Consider the following 24155-nt stretch of genomic DNA (forward strand, 5'->3'; position numbering starts at 1 on the left):
CCATCCAGAAATTATCCCGGAAGGGTCTATATATGACCCTAACGGGATTACAAATAAGGTGAAGCTAACTATAAAACCATGTTAATAGGGCAGCAGGCGCATTGGAGCGAATGAAAAGTTACAAAGAAACATACAGGTATAACTAATAAAAGCGTGCTAATAAAAACAATCGAAGGAGGGCGGATGGCGGGAAGAGACGGAGAGCACCACCGATCGTTTTTCCAAAATTGTTTAGATCTCGATCTGTATGAGCCAGATACCAAAAATTATTGATTTAGGAGAACATTTATATTGAGTTATAACAATTTATAGATTTTAGACCAAAGAGGGTGAGAAGGGGGAGAGGCGACGGAGAGAGTCACTGCTCATTTTGTAAGCCCTCGACTTATTTGACCTATTGAGTTGTATTATTGGTGAAGGTCAGTAAAGTTAAAGTTATAATGTGTAAAAATTATTAAAAAGTAGTTTTTCGAAGGGGTCGTGGGACCGCCACCCCCTTTCCATGTTCGAAAAAAATTTCGCTAGCAGACTATTGTCTGCGTCCCAAATTTCATCAAAATCTGTGTAGCCGTTCTGGCGTGATTCAGTCACAAATACGAAAAAATATAATAACTAAATTATAACTGTTCCTAGGGGGCGAGGACCTCCCCCCTTTTGAAAAATATATAGCTAGTAGATCCTTCTAGAAAATTGGCTATATGTGTGCCAAATTTCATCCAAATCTGTTCAACCGTTCTTGCGTGATTGAGGCACAAAGTCAAACGTCTGGACATCCAAACATCCAAACTTTCCCATTTATAATATATACTAGCCTTTACCCGCGGCCCCGTCCGCAAGGAGAAATTTAAATATATGGGCTATTCGCGTTAGCCTGCTTATTATATGTTTAAAATTTTGTTTTCTGTCTAATGCATTTTATTTTTATAATTGAGTAAAAAAAAGAACTAAATGAGCTGATAACCAGATAGGATCCCAAATGATCCCGAAATTATCCAGAAAAAGCTACGAAATGACCACCACGCTATCGCGGACGGATCCCGCACAGATCCAGAAATGATCCCGGAAGGGTGCAAAAACTATCCCGGAAAAGTAACAAAAAATCCCGAAATGGCTCCTACGGCATCGCGGAAGGATCCAGAAATGATCTCGGAAGAGTCCCCAAATGAGCCCAAAATGATCCCGAAATGACCCTGATGGATCCGGCAAACCATCAAGAATTTATGCCGAAAGGGTCCCAAAATGTTCCCGAAATAATTCAGAAAAAGTCACGAAACGACCCCTAGAGGATCCCCAAATGATCCCATATTAGCCCCGAAAAGGTCCCGAAATAACCCCGACGGGATCCCGGACAAATCCCGAAAACCATTCAGAAATGATGCCGGAAGGAATCCCAAATGATTCCGAAAAAGTCCCGCATTGATTTCGACGGGATCCCGAACGGATACCGAAAATCATCCAGAAGTGATGCCGGAAAGGTCCTCAAATGATCACCTAATAGTCCCGAAATGACCCTTAAGGGGTCATGGACGGATCCCATAAACCATCCAGAAATGATCCAGATATAGTCCCGAAGAAGCCCCGAAATGACCCTGACGGGATCTCGAACGCACCCCTAAATGACCCTGACGGGATCCCGGACAGATCCCGAAATCCATTCAGAAATGATCTTGGGAGGGACCCCAAATGATCCCGAAAAAGTCCCGCAATGATTCCGACGGGATCCTGATCGGATACCGAAAACCATCCAGAAGTGATGCCGGGAAGGTCCTCAAGTGATCACCTAATACCAAAATGACCCTGACGGCATCCCGGACTGATCCCGAAATCCATCCAGAAATGATCTTGGGAAGGTCCCAAAATTATCCCGAAATAGTCTCGGAAAAGTCCAGAAATTACCCTGACGGGATCCCGGACGAATCCTGAAAACCAATCTTAAATGATGCCGAAAAAGTCCGGAAATGACCCTGATGGGAACCGGAAAGGATCCCGAAAACTAACCAGAAATGATGCCGGAAAGGTCCTCAAATGATCTCCCAATAGTTCAGAAAAGACCCTGACGGGATCCCGAACGGATCCCAACAACTATCCAGAAATGATACCGAAAGGGCCCGCAAATGATCCCGTATTAGTCGAGAAAAAGTCCAGAAATGACCCCGACGGGATGCCGGACGAATCCCAAAAACCATCCAGAAATGATGTCGGATTGGGGTCCCAATGATCCCGAAAAAGTCCCGCAATTATTCCGACGGGATCCAGAACGGATACCGAAAACCATCCAGAAGTGATGCCGGAAAGGTCTTCAAATGCTCACCTAATAGTCCCAAAATGACCCTGACGGCATCCCGGACAAATCCCGAAATCCATCCAGAAATGATCTTGGGAAGGTCCCAAAATGATCCCGAAATAGTCTCGGAAAAGTCCAGAAATTACCCTGACGGGTTCCCGGACGAATCCTGAAAGCCATTCTTAAATGATCCCGAAAAAGCCCCGAAATGACCCTGACGGGATCCCGAAAGGATTCCGAAGACTATCCAGAAATGATGCCGGAAAGGTCCTCAAATGACCCCCTAATAGTCCCGAATTGACCGTGACGGGATCCCGAACGGATCCCGACAACTATCCAGAGATGATGCCGAAAGGGTGCGCAAATGATCCCGTATTAGTCGAGAAAAGTCCCGAAATAACCCCGACGGGATCCCGGAAGAATCCCAAAAACCATCCAGAAAAGATGCCGGTAGGTATCCCAAATGATCCCGAAATAATCCCGAAATGACCTCGTCGGTATTCCGGACGGATACCGAAAATTATCCAGAAATGATGCCGGAAATGTCCACAAAGGATCCCCTAATAGTCCCGAAATTACCCTGATGGGATCCCGGACGGATCCCGAAAACCATCCAGAAATGATGCCGAAAGGGTTCCCAAATGACCCCGTATTAGTCGCGAAAAAGTCCCGAAATGACCCCGACGGCATCCCGGACGGATCCCGAAAACCATCCAGAAATGATGCCAGAAGAGCCCCAAATGATCCCGAAAAGGTCCCCAAATGACCCCGACGAAATCCCGGACGGATACCGAAAACCATCCAGAAATGATGCCGGTAGGTACCCCAAATGATCCCGAAATAGTCCCGAAATGACCCCGACGGCATCCCGGACGGATCCCGAAAACTATCCAGAAATGATGTCGAAAGGGTCCCCAAATGATCCCGTATTAGTCGAGAAAAAGTCCCGAAATGACCCCGACGGGATCCCGGACGGATCCCGAAAGCCATACAGAAATGATGCCGGAAGAGCCCCCAAATGATCCCGAAAAAGTACCCAAATGACCCCGACATACTCCAGAAAAAGTTCCGAAATGGCTCCAAGGGAATCAACGACGGATCGCGAAAACGATACAGAAATGATTCCGGAAGCATCTCAAAATGATCCCGAAATAGTCCGGAAATGACCCAGATGGGATCCCGCACAGATCCAGAAATGATCCCGGAAGGATCCAAAAACTATCCCGGAAAAGTAAAAAAAAATCCCGACCGGACGGATCCAGAAATGATCTCGGAAGGGTCCCCAAATGATCCCAAAATGATCCCGAAATGACCCTGATGGATCCGGCAAACCATCAAGAAATTATGCCGGAAGGGTCCCCAAATGATCCCGAAATAAAACAGAAAAAGTCACGAAACGACCCCTAGAGGATCCCCAAATGATCCCGTATTAGCCCCGAAAAAGTCCCAAAATGACCCTGACGGGATCCCGAAAGGATTCCGAAAACAATTCAGAAATGATGCCGGAAAGGTCCTCAAATGATCCCCTAATAGTCCCGAAATGACCGTGACGGGATCCCGACAACTATCCAGAAATTATGCCGAAAGAGTCCGCAAATGATCCCGTATTAGTTGAGAAAAAGTCCCGAAATGACCACGATAGGATCCCGGACGAAACCCAAAAACCATCCAGAAATGATGCCGGTAGGTATCCCAAATGATCCCGAAATAGTCCCGAAATGAACTCGTCGGCATCCCGGACGGATCCCGAAAATTTTCCAGAAATGATGCCGGAAAGGTTCCCAAATGATCCCCTAATAGTCCCGAAATTACCCTGATGGGATCCCGGACGGATCCCGAAAACCATCCAGAAATGATACCGAAAGGGTTCCCAAATGATCCGGTATTAGTCGCGAAAAATTCCCGAAATGACCCCGACGGGATCCCGGACGGATCCCGAAAACTATACAGAAATGATCCCGGAAGGGTCCCAAAATGATCCCGAAATAGTCCCGAAAAAGTCCCGAAATTACCCCGGCGTAGTCCCGGACCGATCCCGAAAACCATCCAGAAATGATCCCGGAAGGGTCTCGATATGACCCTTACGGGATTACAAATAAGGTGAAGATAATGATAAAACCATGTTAATAAGGCAGCAGGCGCATTGGAGCGAATAAAAAGTTACATAGAAACATACAGGTAAAGCTAATAAAAGCGTGCTAATAAAAACAATTGATGGGGACGGATGGCGGGAGTAGGGGAGAGAACGACTGATCGTTCCTCCAAAATTGTCTAGATCTCGTTCTGTAAGTACCAGATACCAAAAACTATTGATTTAGGAGAAAATTTATATTGAGTTATAACAATTTATAGATTTTAGACCAGAGGTGGTGATAAAGGGGGGCGGGCGGAGGGTGTCACTGCTTACTTTGTAAGCCCTCGACTTATTTGACCCCTTTTGTCTGTGATATTGGTGAAGGCCAGTATACGTAAAGTTATAATGTGTAAAAATTATTGAAAAATAATTTCTCGAAGGGGTCGTGGGACCCCCGCCCCTCTTTCCATGTTCGAAAATAATTTCGCTAGTAGACTATTGTCTGTGTCCCAAATTTCATCAAAATCCGTGTAGCCATTCTGGGGTGATTCTGTCGCAAAGACGAAAAAATATAATAATTAAATTATAACTGTTCCTAGGGGGCGGGGACCACGGTAGACCACTAGTAGATCCTTCAAGACTATTGGCTATGTGTGTGCAAAATTTCATCCAAATCGGTCCAGCCGTTCTTGCGTGATTGAGTCACAAAGACAAACGTCTGGACAAACATCCAAACATCCAAACATCCAAACATCTTAACATCCAAACTTTCCCATTTATAATATACTAGCCTTTACCCGCGGCCCCGTCCGCAAGGAGAAATTTAAATATATGGGCTATTCGCGTTAGCCTGCTTATTATCTGTTTAAAATTTTGTTTTCTGTCTAATGCATTTTATTTTTGTAATTGAGTAAAAAAAAGAACTAATTGAGCTGATAACCTGATAGGATCCCAAATGATCCCGAAATTATCCAGAAAAAGCAACGAAATGACCCCCACGCTATCGCGGACGGATCCCGAAAACCATCCAGAAATGCCCCGAAAGGGCATCCAAAAGTTCCCCGAATAGTCCCAAAAAAACTCAAAATGACAGCGACACGATTCTAGACGTATACAGAGAACCACGCAGAAATGATCCCTGAAGGTGTTCCAAAATGATCCCGAAAAGGTTCCGAAATGACCCTGACGGGCTCACGGGCGGATCTCAAAAACCATCCAGAAAATATCCAGGAAGGGTCCCTAAATTATCCCGACATACTCCAGAAAAAGTTCCGAAATGGCTCCGAGGGGATCCACGACGGATCGCGAAGACCATACAGAAATGATTCCGGAAGGATCCCCAAATGATCCCGTATTAGCTCCGAAAAGTTCCCGAAATAACCCCGACGGGATCCCGGACAAATCCCGAAATCCATCCAGAAATGATCTTGGGAAGGTCCCAAAATTATCCCGAAATAGTCTCGGAAAAGTTCAGAAATTACCCTGACGGGTTCCCGGACGAATCCTGAAAGCCATCTCTAAATGATCCCGAAAAAGTCCCGAAATGACCATGACTGGACCCCGAAAAGATCCCGAAAACTATCCAGAAATGATGCCGGAAAGGTCCTCAAATGATCTCCTAATAGTTCCGAAAAGACCCTGACGGGATCACGAACGGATCCCGACAACTATCTAGAAATGATGCCGAAAGAACCCGCAAATGATCCCGTATTAATCGAGAAAAAGTCCCGAAATGACCCCGACGGGATGCCGGACGAATCCCAAAAACCATCCAGAAATGATGCCGGAAGGGACACCAAATGATCCCGAAAAAGTCCCGCAATTATTCCGACGGGATCCTGAACGGATACCGAAAACCATCCAGAAGTGATGCCGGAAAGGTCTTCAAATGCTCACCTAATAGTCCCAAAATTACCCTGACGGCATCCCGGACAGATCCCGAAATCCATCTAGAAATGATCTTGGCAGGGTCCCAAAATTATCCCGAAATAGTCTCGGAAAAGTCCAGAAATTACCCTGACGGGATCCCAGACGAATCCTGAAAACCAGCCTTAAATGATGCCGAAAAAGTCCCGAAATGACCCTGATGGGACCCGGAAAGGATCCCTAAAACTAACCAGAAATGATGCCGGAAAGGTCCTCAAATGATCTCCCAATAGTTCCGAAAAGACCCTGACGGGATCCCGAACGGATCCCGACAACTATCCAGAAATGATACCGAAAGGGCCCGCAAATGATCCCGTATTAGTTGAGAAAAAGTCCCGAAATGACCCCGACGGGATGCCGGACGAATCCCAAAAACCATCCAGAAATGATGTCGGAAGGGACCACAATGATCCCGAAAAAGTCCCGCAATTATTCCGACGGGATCCTGAACGGATACCGAAAACCATTAGGAATTGATGCCGGAAAGGTCTTCAAATGCTCACCTAATAGTCCCAAAATGACCCTGACGGCATCCCGGACAAATCCCGAAATCCATCCTTAAATGATCCCGAAAAAGCCCCGAAATGACCCTGACGGGATCCCGAAAGGATTCCGAAAGCTATCCAGAAATGATGCCGGAAAGGTCCTCAAATGATCCCCTAATAGTCCCGAAATGACCGTGACGGGATCCCGACAACTATCCACAAATGATGCCGAAAGGGTCCGCAAATGATCTCGTATTAGTCGAGAAAAAGTCCCGAAATAACCCCGACGGGATCCCGGACGAATCTCAATAACCATCCAGAAATGATGCCGGTAGGTATCCCAAATGATCCCAAAATAATCCCGAAATGACCTCGTGGGAATCCCGGACGGATAATGAAAATTATCCAGAAATGATGCCGGAAAGGTCCCGAAATGACCCTGATGGATCCGGCAAACCTTGTAAATCTCTTCAACAACAACAACAACAACATCCGGCAAACCATCAAGAAATTATGCCGGAAGGGTCCCCAAATGATCCCGAAATAAAACAGAAAAAGTCACGAAACGACCCTTAGAGGATCCTCAAATGATCCCGTATTAGCCCCGAAATAGTCCAGAAATGACCTCGTCGGCATCTCGGACGGATCCCGAAAATTATCCAGAAATGATGCCGGAATGGTTCCCAAATGATACCCTAATAGTCCCGAAATTACCCTGATGGGATCCCGGACGGATCCCGAAACCATTCAGAAATGATGCCGAAAGGGTTCCCAAATGATCCCGTATTAGTCGCGAAAAATTCCCGAAATGACCCCGACGGGATCCCGTACGGATCCCGAAAACCATCCAGAAATGATGCCGGAAGAGCCCCAAAATGATCCCGAAAAAGTCCCCAAATGACCCCGGCGAGATCCCGGACGGATCCCGAAAACCATCCAGAAATGATGCCGGAAGAGCCCCCAAATGATCCCGAAAAAGTCCCCAAATGACCCGACGAGATCCTGGACGGATCCCGAAAACCATCCAGAAATGATGCCGGAAGAGCCCTCAAATGATCCCGAAAAAGTCCCCAAATGACCCCGACGAGATCCCGGACGGATCCCGAAATCCATCCAAAAATGGTGCCGGAAGAGCCCCCAAATGATCCCGAAAAAGTCCCCAAATGACCCCGGCGAGATCCCGGACGGATCCCGAAAACCATCCAGAAATGGTGCCGGAAGAGCCCCCAAATGATCCCGAAAAAGTCCCCAAATGACCCGACGAGATCCTGGACGGATCCCGAAAACCATCCAGAAATGATGCCGGAAGAGCCCCCAAATGATCCCGAAAAAGTCCCCAAATGACCCCGACGAGATCCCGGACGGATCCCGAAAACCATCCAGAAATGATGCCGGAAGAGCCCCAAAATGATCCCGAAAAAGTCCCCAAATGACCCCGGCGAGATCCCGGACGGATCCCGAAAACCATTCAGAAATGATGCCGGAAGAGCCCCCAAATGATCCCGAAAAAGTCCCCAAATGACCCGACGAGATCCTGGACGGATCCCGAAAACCATCCAGAAATGATGCCGGAAGAGCCCCCAAATGATCCCGAAAAAGTCCCCAAATGACCCTCACGAGATCCCGGACGGATCCCCAAAACCATCCAGAAATGGTGCCGGAAGAGCCCCAAATGATCCAGAAAAAGTCCCCAAATGACCCCGACGAGATCCCGGACGGATCCCGAAAACCATCCAGAAATGATGCCGAATGATCCCGTATTAGCCGCGAAAAAGTCCCGAAATGACCCCGACGGGATGCCGGACGAATCCCGAGGACCATCCAGAAATGATGCCTAAAGGGACCCAAAATAAACCCGAAAAAGTCCCGTAATGATCCGGGAACCATCAAGAATTTATCTCTCGAAGTTACGCAAATGATCCCGAAAGTACACAGACGGGATCCCGGACGGATCCCGAAAACCATCCAGAAATGATGCCGGAAGGGTCCCCAAATGATCGCGAAATAGTCCCGAAATGATTCCGGAATAGTCCCGAAAATGTCCCAAAATAACCCCGACGGGATCCCGGACGGATCCCGAAAACTATACAGAAATGATCCCGGAAGGGTCCCAAAATGATCCCCAAATAGTCCCGAAAAAGTCCCGAAATTACCCCGGCGTAATCCCGGACCGATCCCGAAAACCATACAGAAATCATCCCGGAAGGGTCTCGATATGACCCTTACGGGATTACAAATAAGGTGAAGCTAATTATAAAACCATGTTAATAAGGCAGCAGGCGCATTGGAGCGAATAAAAAGTTACATAGAAACATACAGGTAAAGCTAATAAAAGCGTGCTAATAAAAACAATTGATGGAGGGCGGATGGCGGGAGTAGAGGAGAGGACCACTGATCGTTCCTCCAAAATTGTCTAGATCTCGTTCTGCATGTACCAGATATCAAAAACTATTGATTTAGGAGAAAATTTATATTGAGTTATAACAATTTATAGATTTTACACCAGAGGGGGAGATAAAGGGGGCGGGCGGAGGGTGTCACTGCTTACTTTGTAAGCCCTCGACTTATTTGACCCCTTGAGTCTGTGATGTTGGTGAAGGCCAGTATACGTAAAGTTATAATGTGTAAAAATTATTGAAAAATAATTTCTCGAAGGGGTCGTGGGACCCCACCCCTCTTTCCATATTCGAACAAAATTTCGCTAGTAGACTACTGTCTGTGTCCCAAATTTCATCAAAATCCGTGTAGCCATTCTGGCGTGATTCAGTCGCAAAGACGAAAAAATATAATAATTAAATTATAACTGTTCCTAGGGGGCGGAGGCCACGCCCCTTTTGAAAAATATATAGCTAGTAGATCCTTCTAGACTATTGGCTATATGTGTGCAAAATTTCATCCAAATCGGTCCAGCCGTTCTTGCGTGATTGAGTCACAAAGACAAACGTCTGGACAAACATCCAAACATCCAAACATCCAAACATCCAAACATCTAAACATCCAAACATCCAAACATCTTCACATCCAAACTTTGCCATTTATAATATATATTAGACTAGCCTTTACCCGCGGCCCCGTCCGCAAGGAAAATTTTAAATATATGGGCTATTCGCGTTAGCCTGCTTATTATCTGTTTAAAATTTTGTTTTCTGTCTAATGCATTTTATTTTTGTAATTGAGTAAAAAAAAGAAATAAATGAGCTGATAACCTGATAGGATCCCAAATGATCCCGAAATTATCCAGAAAAAGTTACGATATGACCCCAACGCTATCGCGTACGGATCCCGAAAACCATCCATAAATGCCCCGAAAGGGTCTCCAAAAGTTCCCCGAATAGTCCCAAAAAAACCCGAAATGAGAGCGAAACGATTCTAGACGTATCCAGAGAACCACACAGAAATGATCCCTGAAGGTGTTCCAAAATGATCCCGAAAAGGTTCCTAAATTACCCTGACGGGCTCCCGGGCGGATCTCAAAAACCATCCAGAAAATATCCAGGAAGGGTCCCTAAATTATCCCGACTAACTCCAGAAAAAGTTCCGAAATGGCTCCGAGGGGATCCACGATGGATCGCGAAAACCATACAGAAATGATTCCCGAAGGATTCCAAAGTGATCCCGAAATAGTCCGGAATTGGCCCAGATGAGATCCCGCACAGATCCAGAAATGATCCCGGAAGGGTGCAAAAACTATCCCGGAAAAGTAACAAAAAATCCCGAAATGGCTCCTACGGCATCCCGGACGGATCCAGAAATGATCTCGGAAGGGTCCCCAAATGATCCCAAAATGGTCCCGAAATGACCCTGATGGATCCGGCAAACCATTAAGAAATTATGCCGAAAGGGTCCCAAAATGATCCCGAAATAATACAGAAAAAGTCACGAAACGACCCCTAGAGGATCCCCAAATGATCCCGTATTAGCCCCGAAAAGGTCCCGAAATAACCCCGACGGGATCCCGGACAAATCCCGAAAACCATCCAGAAATGATGCCGGAAGGAATCCCAAATGATTCCGTAAAAGTCCCGCATTGATTCCGACGGGATCCCGAACGGATACCGAAAATCATCCAGAAGTGATGCCGGAAAGGTCCTCAAATGATCACCTAATAGTCCCGAAATGACCCTTAAGGGGTCATGGACGGATCCCATAAACCATCCAGAAATGATCCCGATATAGTCCCGAAGAAGTCCCGAAATGACCCTGACGGGATCTCGAACGCACCCCTAAATGACCCTGACGGGATCCCGGACAGATCCCGAAATCCATCCAAAAATGATCTTGGGAGGGACCCCAAATGATCCCGACAAATTCCCGCAATGATTCCGAGGGGATCCTGATCGGATACCGAAAACCATCCAGAAGTGATGCCGGAAAGGTCCTCAAATGATCACCTAATACCAAAATGACCCTGACGGCATCCCGGACTGATCCCAAAATCCATCCAGAAATGATCTTGGGAAGGTCCCAAAATTATTCCGAAATAGTCTCGGAAAAGTTCAGAAATTACCCTGACGGTTCCCGGGCGAATCTTGAAAGCCATCTCTAAACGATCCCGAAAAAGTCCCGAAATGACCCTGACTGGACCCCGAAAGGATCCCGAAAACTATCCAGAAATGATGCCGGAAATGTCCTCAAATGATCACCTAATAGTTCCGAAAAGACCCTGACGGGATCCCGAACGGATCCCGACAACTATCTAGAAATGATGCCGAAAGGGCCCGCAAATGATCCCGTATTAGTCGAGAAAAAGTCCCGAAATGAACCCGACGGGATACCGGACGAATCCCAAACACCATCCAGAAATGATGCCGGAAGGGACACCAAATGATCCCGAAAAAGTCACGCAATAATTCCGACGGGATCCTGAGCGGATACCGAAAACCATCCAGAAGTGATGCCGAAAAGGTCCTCAAATGATCACCTAATACTCCCAAAATGACCCTGACGGCATCCCGGACAGATCCCGAAATCCATCCACAAATGATCTTGGGAGGGTCCCAAAATTATCTCGAAATAGTCTGGGAAAAGTCCAGAAATTACCCTGCCGGATCCCGGACGAATCCTGAAAACCAATCTTAAATGATGCCGAAAAAGTCCCGAAATGACCCTGATGGGACCCGGAAAGGATCCCGAAAACTAACCAGAAATGATGCCGGAAAGGTCCTCAAATGATCTCCCAATAGTTCCGAAAAGACCCTGACGGGATCCCGAACGGATCCCGACAACTATCCAGAAATGATACCGAAAGGGCCCGCAAATGATCCCGTATTAGTCGAGAAAAAATCCCGAAATTACCCCGACGGGATGCCGGACGAATCCCAAAAACCATCCAGAAATGATGCCGGAAGGGACCCCAATGATCCCGAAAAAGTCCCGCAATTATTTCGACGGGAATCTGAACGGATACCGAAAACCATCCAGAAGTGATGCCGGAATGGTCCTCAAATGCTCACCTAATAGTCCCAAAATGACCCTGAGGGCATCCCGGACAAATCCCGAAATCCATCCAGAAATGTTCTTGGGAAGGTCCCAAAATGATCCCGAAATAGTCTCGGAAAAGTCCAGAAATTACCCTGACGGGCTCCCGGACGAATCCTGAAAGCCATCCTTAAATGATCCCGAAAAAAAACAGAAATGACCCTGACGGGATCCCGAAAGGATTCCAAAAACTATCCAGAAATTATGCCGAAAGGGTCCGCAAATGATCCCGTATTAGTCGAGAAAAAGTCCCGAAATGACCCCGACGGGATCCCGGACGAATCCCAAAAAACATCCAGAAATGATGCCGGATGAGCCCCAAAATGATCCCGAAAAAGTCCCCAAATGACCCCGACGAGATCCCGGACGGATCCCGAAAATCATCCAGAAATGATGCCGGAAGAGCCCCCAAATGATCCCGAAAAAGTCCCCAAATGACCCCGACGATATCCCGGACGGATCCCGAAAACCATCCAGAAATGATGCCGGAAGAGCCCCCAAACGATCCCGAAAAAGTCCCCATATGACCCCGACGAGATCCCGCACGGATCCCGACAACCATCCAGAAATGATGCCGGAAGGGTCCCCAAATGATCTCGAAGAAGTCCTGAAACTACCCCGACGGTATCCCCAAAACCCCCAGAAATAACGCCGGAAGGGACCCCAAAAAATCCCAAAAAACTCCCGAATTCACCCAGACGGGATCCCGGACGGATACCGAAAGCCATCCAGAAATGATGCCGGAAGAGACCTCAAAAAATCCCGAAAAAGTTCCGAAATGACCCCGACGGGATCCTTGACGGATACCGAAAACCATCTAGAAATGATGCCGGTAGGTACCCCAAAATGATCCCGAAATAGTCCCAAAATGACCCCGTAGGGATCCCGGACGGATTCCTAAAACCATCCAGAAATGACGCCCTAAAATTACCCCGACGGTATCCCGAAAACCATCCAAAAATGATGCCGGAAGGGTCCCCATTTGAGCCCGTATCAGTCGAGAAAAAGTCCCGAAGTGACCTCGACGGGATCCAGAAATTATGCTGGTAGGTACCCCAAACTGATCCCGAAATAGTCCCAAAATGACCACGTAGGGATCCCGGACGGATTCCTAAAACCATCCAGAAATGACGCCCTCAAATTACCCCGACGGTATCCCGAAAACCATCCAGAAATGATGCCGGAAGTGACCCCAAAAAATTCCGAAAATGTTCCGAAATGACCCCGAAGGGATCCCGGACGGATACCGAAAACCATCCAGAAATGATGCCGGAAGGGACCCCAAATGATCCCGAAAAAGTCCCGAAATGACCCCGACGGCATCCCGGACGGATACCGAAAACCATCCAGAAATGATGCCGGTAGGTACCCCAAATGATCCCGAAAAAGTCTCGAAATGATCGCGACGGGATCCCGGACGGATACTAAAAACCATCCAGATGTGATCCCGGTAGGTGCCCCAAATGATCCGGAAATAATCCCGAAATTACCCCGTCGAGAGCCCCGACGGATCCAGGAAACTATGCAGAAATGATGCCGGAAAGGTCTTAAAATGATCCCCTATTTGTCCCGAAATTACCCTGACGGAATCCCGGACGGATACCGAAATCCATCCAGAAATGATGCCGAAAGGGTCCCCAAATGATCCCGTATTAGTCGAGAAAAAGTCCCGAAATGACCCCGACGGTATCTCGGACGAATCCCGGAAACTATGCAGAAATGATCCCGAAATGACCCCGTCGAGATCCCCGACGGATCCCGGAAACTATGCAGAAATGATGCCGGAAAGGTCTTCAAATGATCTCCTAATAGTCCTGAAATGATCGCCGACGAATCCCGGAAGCTATGCAGAAAGGATGCCGGAAAGGTCTTCAAATGATCCCCTAATAGTCCCGAAATGATCCCGAACGGATCCCGAAAACCAACCAGAAATGATGCCGGAAGGGACCCCAAATGATCCCGAAAAAGTCGCGAAATGACCCCGACGGGATCCCGGACGGATCCCGAAAACCATCCAGAAATAATGGCGGAAGGGACCTAAAATGACCCCGAAAAAGTCCCGTAATGATCCCGGAAACCATCAAGAATATATCTCTCAAAGGTACCCAAATGATCCCGAAAATACCCTGACTGGATGCCGAACGGATGCCGAAACCCATCCAGAAATGTTGCCGGAAAGGTCCCTAAATGTTCGCGAAAAAGTCCCGAAATGATACCGGAATAGTCCCTAAAATATCCCAAAATAACCTCGACGGGATCCCGAAAACTATACAGAAATGATCCCGGAAGGGTCCCAAAATTATCCCGAAAAAGTCCCGAAATGACCCCGGCGGGATCCCGGACGCATCCCGAAAACCATCCAAAAATGATCCCGGAAGGGTCTCGATATGACCCCAACGGGATTACAAATAAGGCGAAGCTAATTGTAGAACCATTTTAATGAGGCATCAGGCGCGTTGGAGCGAATGAAGATTTACAAATAAACATACAGGTAAAGCTAACAAAAGCGTGCTAATGAAAATAATTGATGGAGGGCGGCGGATGGCGAGAGGAGAAGTACCGCTGCTCGTTTTTCCAAAATTGTTTAGATCTCGATCTGTGTGTGCCAGATACCAAAAACTATTGATTTAGGAGAAAATGTATATCGATTTATAACAATTTATAGGTTTTACACCAGAGGGGTAGAAAGGGAGGGGGGGGGGGGGGAGCGGAGGGTGTCACTGCTCACTTTGTAAGCCCTCGACTTATTTGACCCATTGAGTCTGTGATATTGGTGAAGGCCAGTATACGTAAAGTTATTATGTGTAAAAATTATTAAAAAGTAATTGCTCGAAGGGGTCGTGGGACCCCCACCCCTCTTTCCATGTTCGAACAAAATTTCGCTAGTAGACTACTGTCTGTGTCCCAAATTTCATCAAAATCCGTGTAGCCGTTCTGGCGTGATTCAGTCGCAAAGACTAAAAAATATAATAATTAAATTATAACTGTTCGTGGGGGGCGGGGACCTCCCCCCTTTTGAAAAATATATAGCTAGTATATCCTTCTGGACTATTGGCTATATGTGTGCCAAATTTCATCCAAATCCGTCCAGCCGTTCTTGCGTGATTGAGTCACAGAGACAAAGGTCTGGACAAACATCCAAACATCTAAACATCCAAACATCCAAACTTTGCCATTTATAATATATATTAGATTAGATATTAGATTAGATAGATTAGAATTAGATTTTTCCAGAGCAATTAAATTCTGCAGCTAGTATAATTTTCTCCAGCAACGAATTAAAGAAATCGCACGATAGAGGGTCACCCTCTCTGAAACCTCGTTTAGTTTCGAACGACTCGAAGAGGGTTTTCCCAATTCTGACTGAGCTAATGGTGTTGCTCAACGTCAGTTTTGCGGGCAAACCAAAAAAATATTTTTCCCGGGCGCAAGAAAACCTCACTACGTCACTGATCGTCCGAGGTCTTGTTGTTTTTTAATCTGGTTATTGATATTCTGATTTCGTCATAGTCGGGTGGAGGAACATAAGTTCATCGATTGCGGGCTCAAAGTTGGGCGATAGGTACATCGCTGTCTACATTTGGAAGGTCAGAGAAGTGTTCCCTGCACAATCTAAGTGCTCTCTGAACATCGGTTAAAAGGTAACCGTTTTCATTCTGACAGTATTTTACCCCGGACTAAGAATTTTTCGTCTGTCGTCGAATTTGTTTGCTAAAATTTGCAGGCGTCATTCTGGTGACTAACAGCTCATGCTCCTCACACTCATGCCTTTCTGCCTATGCTTTTTTCCTCCTGCAAAGGCGTCTCACTTCCTCTTTAAACTCGCAGTAGCGTTCACATACTCTTCTTGTTGTTTACTTTGAAAATATACACAGCAGCTTAACACATTTTTTTCACAATTACTAGGGAGACCCCAATTGTTAGCGTCGGATCACTTAAATTCCCTTCGAATTGTGGAGCACAATTTCGAATTACATATTGGCCAAGAGGTATGTTATTATAATCATATCTTTCTAAGAAATGTAAACTATAAATTTTATTTATATTTTGCAGCTAATCCCGGAACTGGAGAGATTGATTGGATTAATCTTAGGTACAAAGTTCTAACTAGTCATTCAGTGTTCCTTATCATCTATGCCTGCCAGAATTTTGAATCGTCGTCAGAGCACGCTGGTTAGTAAGTTTTGATTTGACTAAGCATTTCGATTTTGTGTGTGTCCGAACGCCGCCAGACCAGGTCCCTATTAAGCATGTTCGTCACCGAAAGCGAATGGTCTGCAAGATCATTTGAGCGATATAAATATAAATAGAAGCGGTTTTCTTATTGGTGGAAAATCAGTTATACAATTCTTATTTTATACTTATATTTAAGAATTCATGAGCTTAACATCGCCTTATAATAATTGAATTTCAATTATTATGTTTTTTTCTAAGAGAAACTGAAAAGAAAGAAACATTTACTGGCATATTGCGATGGACCATTTCGAAAACCGCCAACGTAATCATCATCAGGCAATTTTGTAATGTTATCAAAGGTTTCACCGGGATTCGAACCGTGAATCACATGGTGAAACTGCAGTAGCCTTTCTCTTAGAAAAAAACATAATAATTGAAATTCAATTATTATAAGCCGGTGTTAAGCTCATGAATTCTTAAATATAAGTATAAACTGAACACACCATTAAACAAACATACATAAATTCTTATTTTACTAAAAATTATTTCCGCCAACTTACTCTCATTCCCTATGCCATAAAGGCAGTAAAGAAGATATAGGAGCACACGCTAATACGACTCTCTCACATACAGGACATGTATTTTAAAATGTATTGCAATGTATAGTTGATCTGGCCGATCCGTGAGGACGTCAAATAGGATGAATGAGCCCGCCGTTTTTTACTAATTATTTTTATGTTTTTTTCTAAATTTACATATTTCTTTCTTCTTTTAAATAAATTTTTTTTACCAATATTCTTTACTAATTTTAATGAAATCAAGGCTTCTTTCTACTTTGTTACATTTTCACAAATTTTATAAATTTTTTTGTTCTTGTTACTAATTACCTGTTTATATTTTTTATTACAAAAAATTACTTAGTTTTTATACTCAGCTGTACTTGTACGCAGAGTGTTATAACTTTGATTGGATAACGGCTGGTTGTACAGGTATAAAGGAACCGAGATAGATATAGACTTCCGTATACTCGTATCAAAATCATCAGTGTCGAAAAAAATGTGAATGAGCCATGTCCGTCCGTCCGTCCGTCGATGCGTTAACACGATAACTTGAGTAAATATTGAGATATATTCACCAAATTTGGTACACGAGCATATCTGGACCCAGAATAGATTGGTATTGAAAATGTGCGACATCGGATGGTAACCACGCCCACTTTTTATATATATAACATTTTGGAAAACACAAAAATCCTGATTATATCGTAAATAATATACCTAGAATGTTGGAACTTGACGTGTGAAAATTTTAAAAACTTTTTTAAAATGGGCGTGGTACCGCCCACTTGTGATAAAATTAATTTTACAAATATTATTAATCATAAATCAAAAATCGTGAAACCTATAGTAACAAAATTCGGCAGAGAGGTTGCCTTTACTATAAGGAATGCTTTGAAGAAGAATTCACGAAATCGGTAAAGGACCACGCCCACTTTTATATAAAATATTTTTAAAATGGTCGTGAACGAATAAAATAAGCCATATCGTTGCAAAAAATAGCTTTATATGAATAGCATTTCATTTCCCAAGTTTCGGGACCATAACTCGAAGAAGAATTAGTTCAGAATAGAACCATATGTACATACATATATATTATTGTGCAGCCTTGTAACAATATTAAGAACACAAAACAAACAACAACAGCATTGCAAGTGTACAGCTGGGTATGTAATGTTTGGTTTCACCCGAACTTAGACTTCCTTACTTGTGTTTACTAATTATTTCCAAAAAAATTCTTTGTTTATTTATTTTACTACTTCTAAATAAAAAAGTTATTTTTCGATTTTTTTTTTATCAAATATCTGTACTCGTTTTAATTAAATCAAGTTTTCATCAAAAACTTTTCTATTTTTCTTTTTATTAACAAGTTTTATAAGTTCTTAAATTTTTTTACTCCTTTATGGCTACTTATTTTTATCAAATACATTTTTAATAATTTATCAAAGTACTTGTGCTTTTCATCATATTGTGGTGAACTAAATAAAGTAAACAGAAATCAGCTGTTTAGTGCAAGAATCGTGAAATGGAAAAAACGTAAGAAAAAAACATAAGTAAATATTGTTCATTATTTTTTGTAACAAATATTTTAAAATCATAGTTTTTTCAAGGAAATCAAAAGTGGAACGTGCTACGCATGAGCAATTGGAGCGATATATCTCATTTTGTGCTGCTAACCCCGAAATGGGAATAGGAAAAAATAATCCGCTGGATTTTTGGGGGTCATTTCGGCATGACTTTGGGGATTCCCTCGGGTCATTTGGGGGTTATTCCTGGATCATTTTGGGGACTCCCTCGGGGTCATTTACGGGTCGTTCCGGGATGTTTATGGGGACTCCCTCGGTATCTTTCCGGGGAGGTTTTGGCGACTCCGTCGGGTTCATTTGCATGTCGTTCCGGGAGCTTTTTGGGGACTCTCTCGGGGTCATTTGGGGCACATTCTGGAATGGTTTTGGGGACTTCTTCGGGGGTAATTTGCCGTACCTTCCGGGATGGTTATGAAGACTCCCTTGGGGTGATTTGGGAGACATTCCGGGATGGTTTTGGGGACTTCCTCGGGGTCATTTGGGGGACATTCTGAGATGATTTTGGGGATTTCATCGGGGTCCCTTGGGGTAATTTGGAGGACCTTCCCGAATGGTTATGGGGACTCCCTCGGGTTAATTTGGTGGGCATTGGGGACTCCCCAAAACCATCCCGGAAGAACCCGAATTACCCCGAGAGAGTCTCCGAAAAGATCCCGGAACGACCCCCAAATGACCCAGGGAGGACCCCGAGGGAGTTTCAAAAACCACCCAGAAATTACCCCCAAAACCCAATCAAGGAGGATCTTCACACAATAATAGCAAAAGTAATAAATCTTCTTCCATTTTCTCTCGATCGCACAATAACAGAATTCTAGTTTAAATTTATCCCTATAAATTAAATTATCAAGAGCGTTTGACTTATTGACAATTTGTCAGCGAAAAAGCTTTTTATTTTTTACATAGAATAGCATTTATCTACTTCATAAATTGTCAAACTTGACAAAGAAGCAAGATGGTGAATTTGTCCAAGTGCACAGAATAGCGCTTTTAATTTATTTTGTGGAAGCCTTCGGCAGCATAGCAGAGAGGACAAAAGTAGCGCCAATACTATTACAATAAGTTTCAAATGGCAATTTTTCCGAGAAAGGAACAGAACAAAAATTCTCAAAAGTTGTAGAAAAATTTGGATCCCAATTTGATTCTCTGCATTGTTCATTCATCATGTTTGTGATGGGTTTGGGAATTCTAATTAAAAATCCCAAATTAACGTTAGCCTTGTTCTCAAATCTGACACGTTAGCTCTAAAAAGAAACTCAAACAACAATTGGTAGGCAAGTTTTTAATATGAGATTTTCACCAACTCTCAAATTAACAATAAGCAAAAGACAGATGTATTGTTGGGCTTCGTGTATTATGTATTTGCAATATGTTTTAGCTATTTTTTCTACAAAATATTGGAATGCAGAAAGAACAATGACAATGAACATCGTAATAATTTCGTTAACAAACCAAATTCCAAAAGGGATGTGGGTAAATCATTCCCACACTTATCTTCAACATAGTCTTTGAACCAAAAGTCTACATAATGGATTAGAGTTCAACAATCCATTTCTACCTTTAATAAAATTTGAAGAATGCTGCACAAATGGACGAACGTAGTCATAATTTTAGATGCCATTCAAAAATCACATATAAATATATAGTTATGTATAGAAGGATACACATATGAGCTTGTGTTAGAAGTAGTATTAAGTTCTCTTAATTTAGTATTAAGAGAGAAGTTAACTTTAATTAGTTATAAGGATACCGTTATTCGAAATTGTTAACTCTTTGAAAATTGGCATAAGCTCCATTCGAATTTCGGTTTAGATCAGATGTAAAGTGAAGCTCATGAAATAAAGATCATTTTAATCAACTTTCCGTCTACATCATTATTATATTTATAACATTATTTTCTCTTCCAAAATTTAGAACTCGTTTGGGTTTATTCACGATCTTGCACTCCATGGCGTTGGATTGAACAAATGTACATGGATGATTTAAGGGAGAAAGGGATTGACGTAGATCAACTCTACCGAATCTATCACAGGGAATGCAGAAATTATGAAGTCCCACCACGGCCTGCAGCACCTTTGCTTGTTATACACATCTAGTTTTCATTTGTAATTGTCAGAAACTTTATTATAAAACTGTAAATTTTTTAAACTGATTACAAAATAGAGAATTATGAAATATTTTACATTTGTAATTTGTTTGTTCGGTAATTCTATTGACACTGTACGATATGGCTAGACACCGCATTGCATAGGGTGGTAATAAGCATAGAGAAATCCCTGGAATATAAAGAGTGTGCTCTAGGAGTCTTCTTGTACATTGCCGGGGCTTTCAATAATGTTGCAAAATTTGCGATTATGGATGGTCTTAATTACATTAAAGTACATCCTGCCTTAATCACATGGATCGGCTGCATGTTAAATTGCAGAAATATTACATCACAATGGGGATTGTACGAGGCCACGAAATCAGCGGACAGGGGCACGCCGCAGGGAGGGGTGCTATCACCTCTGCTGTGGACGCTGGTCATCAACCAACTGCTCAGGCGATTCGATGAGGGGCCCGTAGTACTTACGGCTTACGCAGATGACGTTGCAATTGTCATAAGTGAAAAGTGCCTTCCAACGATTAGTTCTTTGATGGATCGGGCGCTTCGGGATATTCATACCTGGGCATGTAATGTCGGGTTGAAAGTCAATGCGTAGAAGACGGATATGGTCTTGTTTACAAAGAGGTACAAAGTCCCAAATTTGACCAGGCCTAAGTTGGGAGGGGTGACCTTACAGGAGAAACCTTGCACAAAATATCTAGGAATCATCCTAGACAATAAGCTGTCATATAAGCTCAACGTGGAGGAGAGGGTCAAGAAGAGTTCAACGCCACTCTATGCATGTAAAATAATGCTGCGGTGTACGGGGGGCCAATGCTGCGGTGTACGGGGGGCCTATCGCCCTCTCTTCCTCATTGTGTTTTTGGAGCGATTGTAAGTCCTATTCTATACTATGGAGTTATTGTTTGGTTTTGTGAAAGCCACACAAAAAACAACATACCTCAAAAAATTAGAGGGGGTATGCAGACTATCAATGCTTAGCATTACGGGAGCCCTGAAAACAACCCACACAGCTGCACTGTATGCCATTCTGTACATTCCACCTGTAGACCTGGTAGCACAGAACAATGCATTAACGACCGCAACCAGGCTCGGTGCCTCGGGACAGCTAGAGCACCGACCATATGGCCATAGTAGTATAGCGTCATCAATCTCAAGACGAACAGACTACCTGATTCCCTATCTGCGCTTCGAGGGAGATCTTAAGGCCACAATTGAGGTGGACGGTTGGCGCAAGGGTGCGCAAATGGCGGACGAGGCGATACACGTGTACACCGATGGTTCCAAAGTAGAGGAAGGAGTAGGATCTGCGGTATACTGTGCTGATCCGGAAATAAAAAGATCCTTCAGGCTGCCGGATTACTGTAGCGTTTTCCAAGCGGAAATATTAGCCGTAACCAAAGCAGTAGAAACCCTGGAAGAGAATAGCTTAAGCTGCAACCGTGTTAACTTTTATATTGACAGTCAAGCAGCAATTAAGGCAATAATCTCGCATAGCACAGCATCTAAGTGCATGTTAGAGTGTAAGCAGTCTCTAGAGAGAAGGGGGACAGAGAGAAGCATACATCTAAATTGGGTCCCAGGGCATATGAGAATAGATGGGAATGAAAAAGCAGAAGAGCTAGCTAAAAATGTCCCATCCCTTGAAGCTTGCTCCGTAGACGTCCCAATTGAACTGGGCGAGATTAAGCAAAAGCCAGAGGTGCACATGATCGACCAAGCGGGAAAGGGTGGGTTCATGCGCGGGGCTGTAGGTCTTACAACCTTAGACTAAGAAAGTTGCTTCTATCTTAAAAAAGAGAGGACTGAAGACTCATGACAGGTATTCTGACTGGACACTACCTTCTGGCGTCACATGCCTTTAAATTAGGCTTGGTCAGTGATAGCAGATTTAGGAAGTGCGGGTTGGAGGAGGAAACCATCGAGCTCGTGCCCTGCACTTGCCAGGCTAAGACTCCAGCTGTTAGGAGTGACACAGCTGTCAGATCTAGAAGCAGCAAGTGGCTTAAATCCTAGGAAGCTTCTAGTATTTGCCAAGAGGACGGAGTTATTTTATAACATAGGTCCTCGTTTTTGATAGGGGTTTTCAGTTTGGTCGTTAAAACAAACTTCTGGTAACACTACGGACTCAATCAGTCTACGTGAGGTCCTCATGGACCGGCCAGTTAAATCTAACCCAACCTTACGATATGGGTGATCTAAGGTTGGCGATTACGACATTATATCGCAATAAACACGAGCTGTGAAAATATAGAATGAAGCTTATTATGAAGATGGAAAAGGTTTGGGATTTCATTGAAAGTCCTGTTCGTGAATCTCGAGATGCCTCATGGAAGCAAAGAGACACGAATGCTTCAATTATTATTGGATTGACGGTTGAAGACACGTAAACCTTTCGGATAAGGTTAGGTTAGGTTGAACTGGCCGGTCCATGAGGAAATAAAAAAAAGATTCAATGAGTCCGTAGTTTTACCCTCCTCTTGGCGTATATTAGAAGCTTCCTAGGACTTAAGCCACTTTCTGCTTCTAGATCTGATTGCTGTATCACTCCTGGAGTCTCAGCCTGGCAAGCGCAGGGAAAGAGCACAGAACGTGCTCGATCGTTTCCTCCTCCAGTCCGTACTTCCTACATCTGCTATCACTGACCAAGCCTAATTTAAAAGCATGTGACGCCAGAGGGCAGTGTCCAGTGAGAATACCCGTCATGAGTCTACATTCCTCTCTTTTTAATGATAGAAGCAACTTTATTAGTCTAAGGTGATAAGACCTACAAATAATCTTCGACACTTTACAGCCCCGCGCGTGAAACTACGCCTTTCCTCTCGCCCAGTCTAATTGGGAGCTTCAAGGGATGCGCCCTCTTTAGCTTGTTCATCCGCTTTTTCATTCCCATCTATTCCCTTATGCCCTGCGACCCAATATAAATGTATGTTTGTCCCTGTCCCAATTCTCTCCAGAGACTGCTTACACTCTAACATGCATTTAGATGCTGTGCTATGCGAGATTATTGTCATAATTGCTGCTCCACTGTCAATATAAAAGTTAACACATACAGTTGCAGCTTAAGCTATTCTCTTCCTGGGTTTCTACTGCTTTGGTTACGGCTAATATTTCCGCTTGGAAAACGCTACAGTATTCCGGCAGCCTGTAGGATCTGTTTATTTCCGGTACACCACAGGATACCGCAGACCCTACTCCTTCCACTACTGTGGAACCATCCGTGTACCCATGTATCGCCTCGTGCGCTATTTGAGCCCCCTTGCGCCAACCATTCACCTCTGTTGTGGCCTTAAGATCTCCTTCGAAGCGCAGATAGGGAATCAGGTAGTCTGTTCGCTTTGAGATTAATGACTCTATACTACTATGGCCGTATGGTCGGCGCTCAAGCTGCCCTGAGGCACCGAGCCTGGATGCAGTTGTTGACGCTATGTTCCTTGCTATCAGGTCTAAAGGTGGAATGTGCAGAATGGCATACAAACTAATCA

The 24155-nt window shown here is 44.2% G+C and overlaps 1 protein-coding gene across 1 annotated transcript in view; it reads left to right on the top strand.

The window, feature by feature from the left end:
- Window positions 1-20754, top strand: part of LOC137250567 (uncharacterized) — a 70745-nt gene extending 49991 nt beyond the window's left edge. Inside the window, exons 4-6 of the mRNA XM_067783613.1 lie at window positions 16154-16236; window positions 16301-16420; window positions 20478-20754. Coding sequence (XP_067639714.1) covers window positions 16154-16236; window positions 16301-16420; window positions 20478-20659 — 385 coding nt within the window. The 3' untranslated portion in view covers window positions 20660-20754. The remainder of the gene's footprint in view (window positions 1-16153; window positions 16237-16300; window positions 16421-20477) is intronic.
- Window positions 20755-24155: the final 3401 nt, after the last annotated feature.

Source organism: Eurosta solidaginis, chromosome 1, assembly GCF_040869045.1.
Source record: "Eurosta solidaginis isolate ZX-2024a chromosome 1, ASM4086904v1, whole genome shotgun sequence".
NCBI lineage: Eukaryota > Metazoa > Arthropoda > Insecta > Diptera > Tephritidae > Eurosta > Eurosta solidaginis.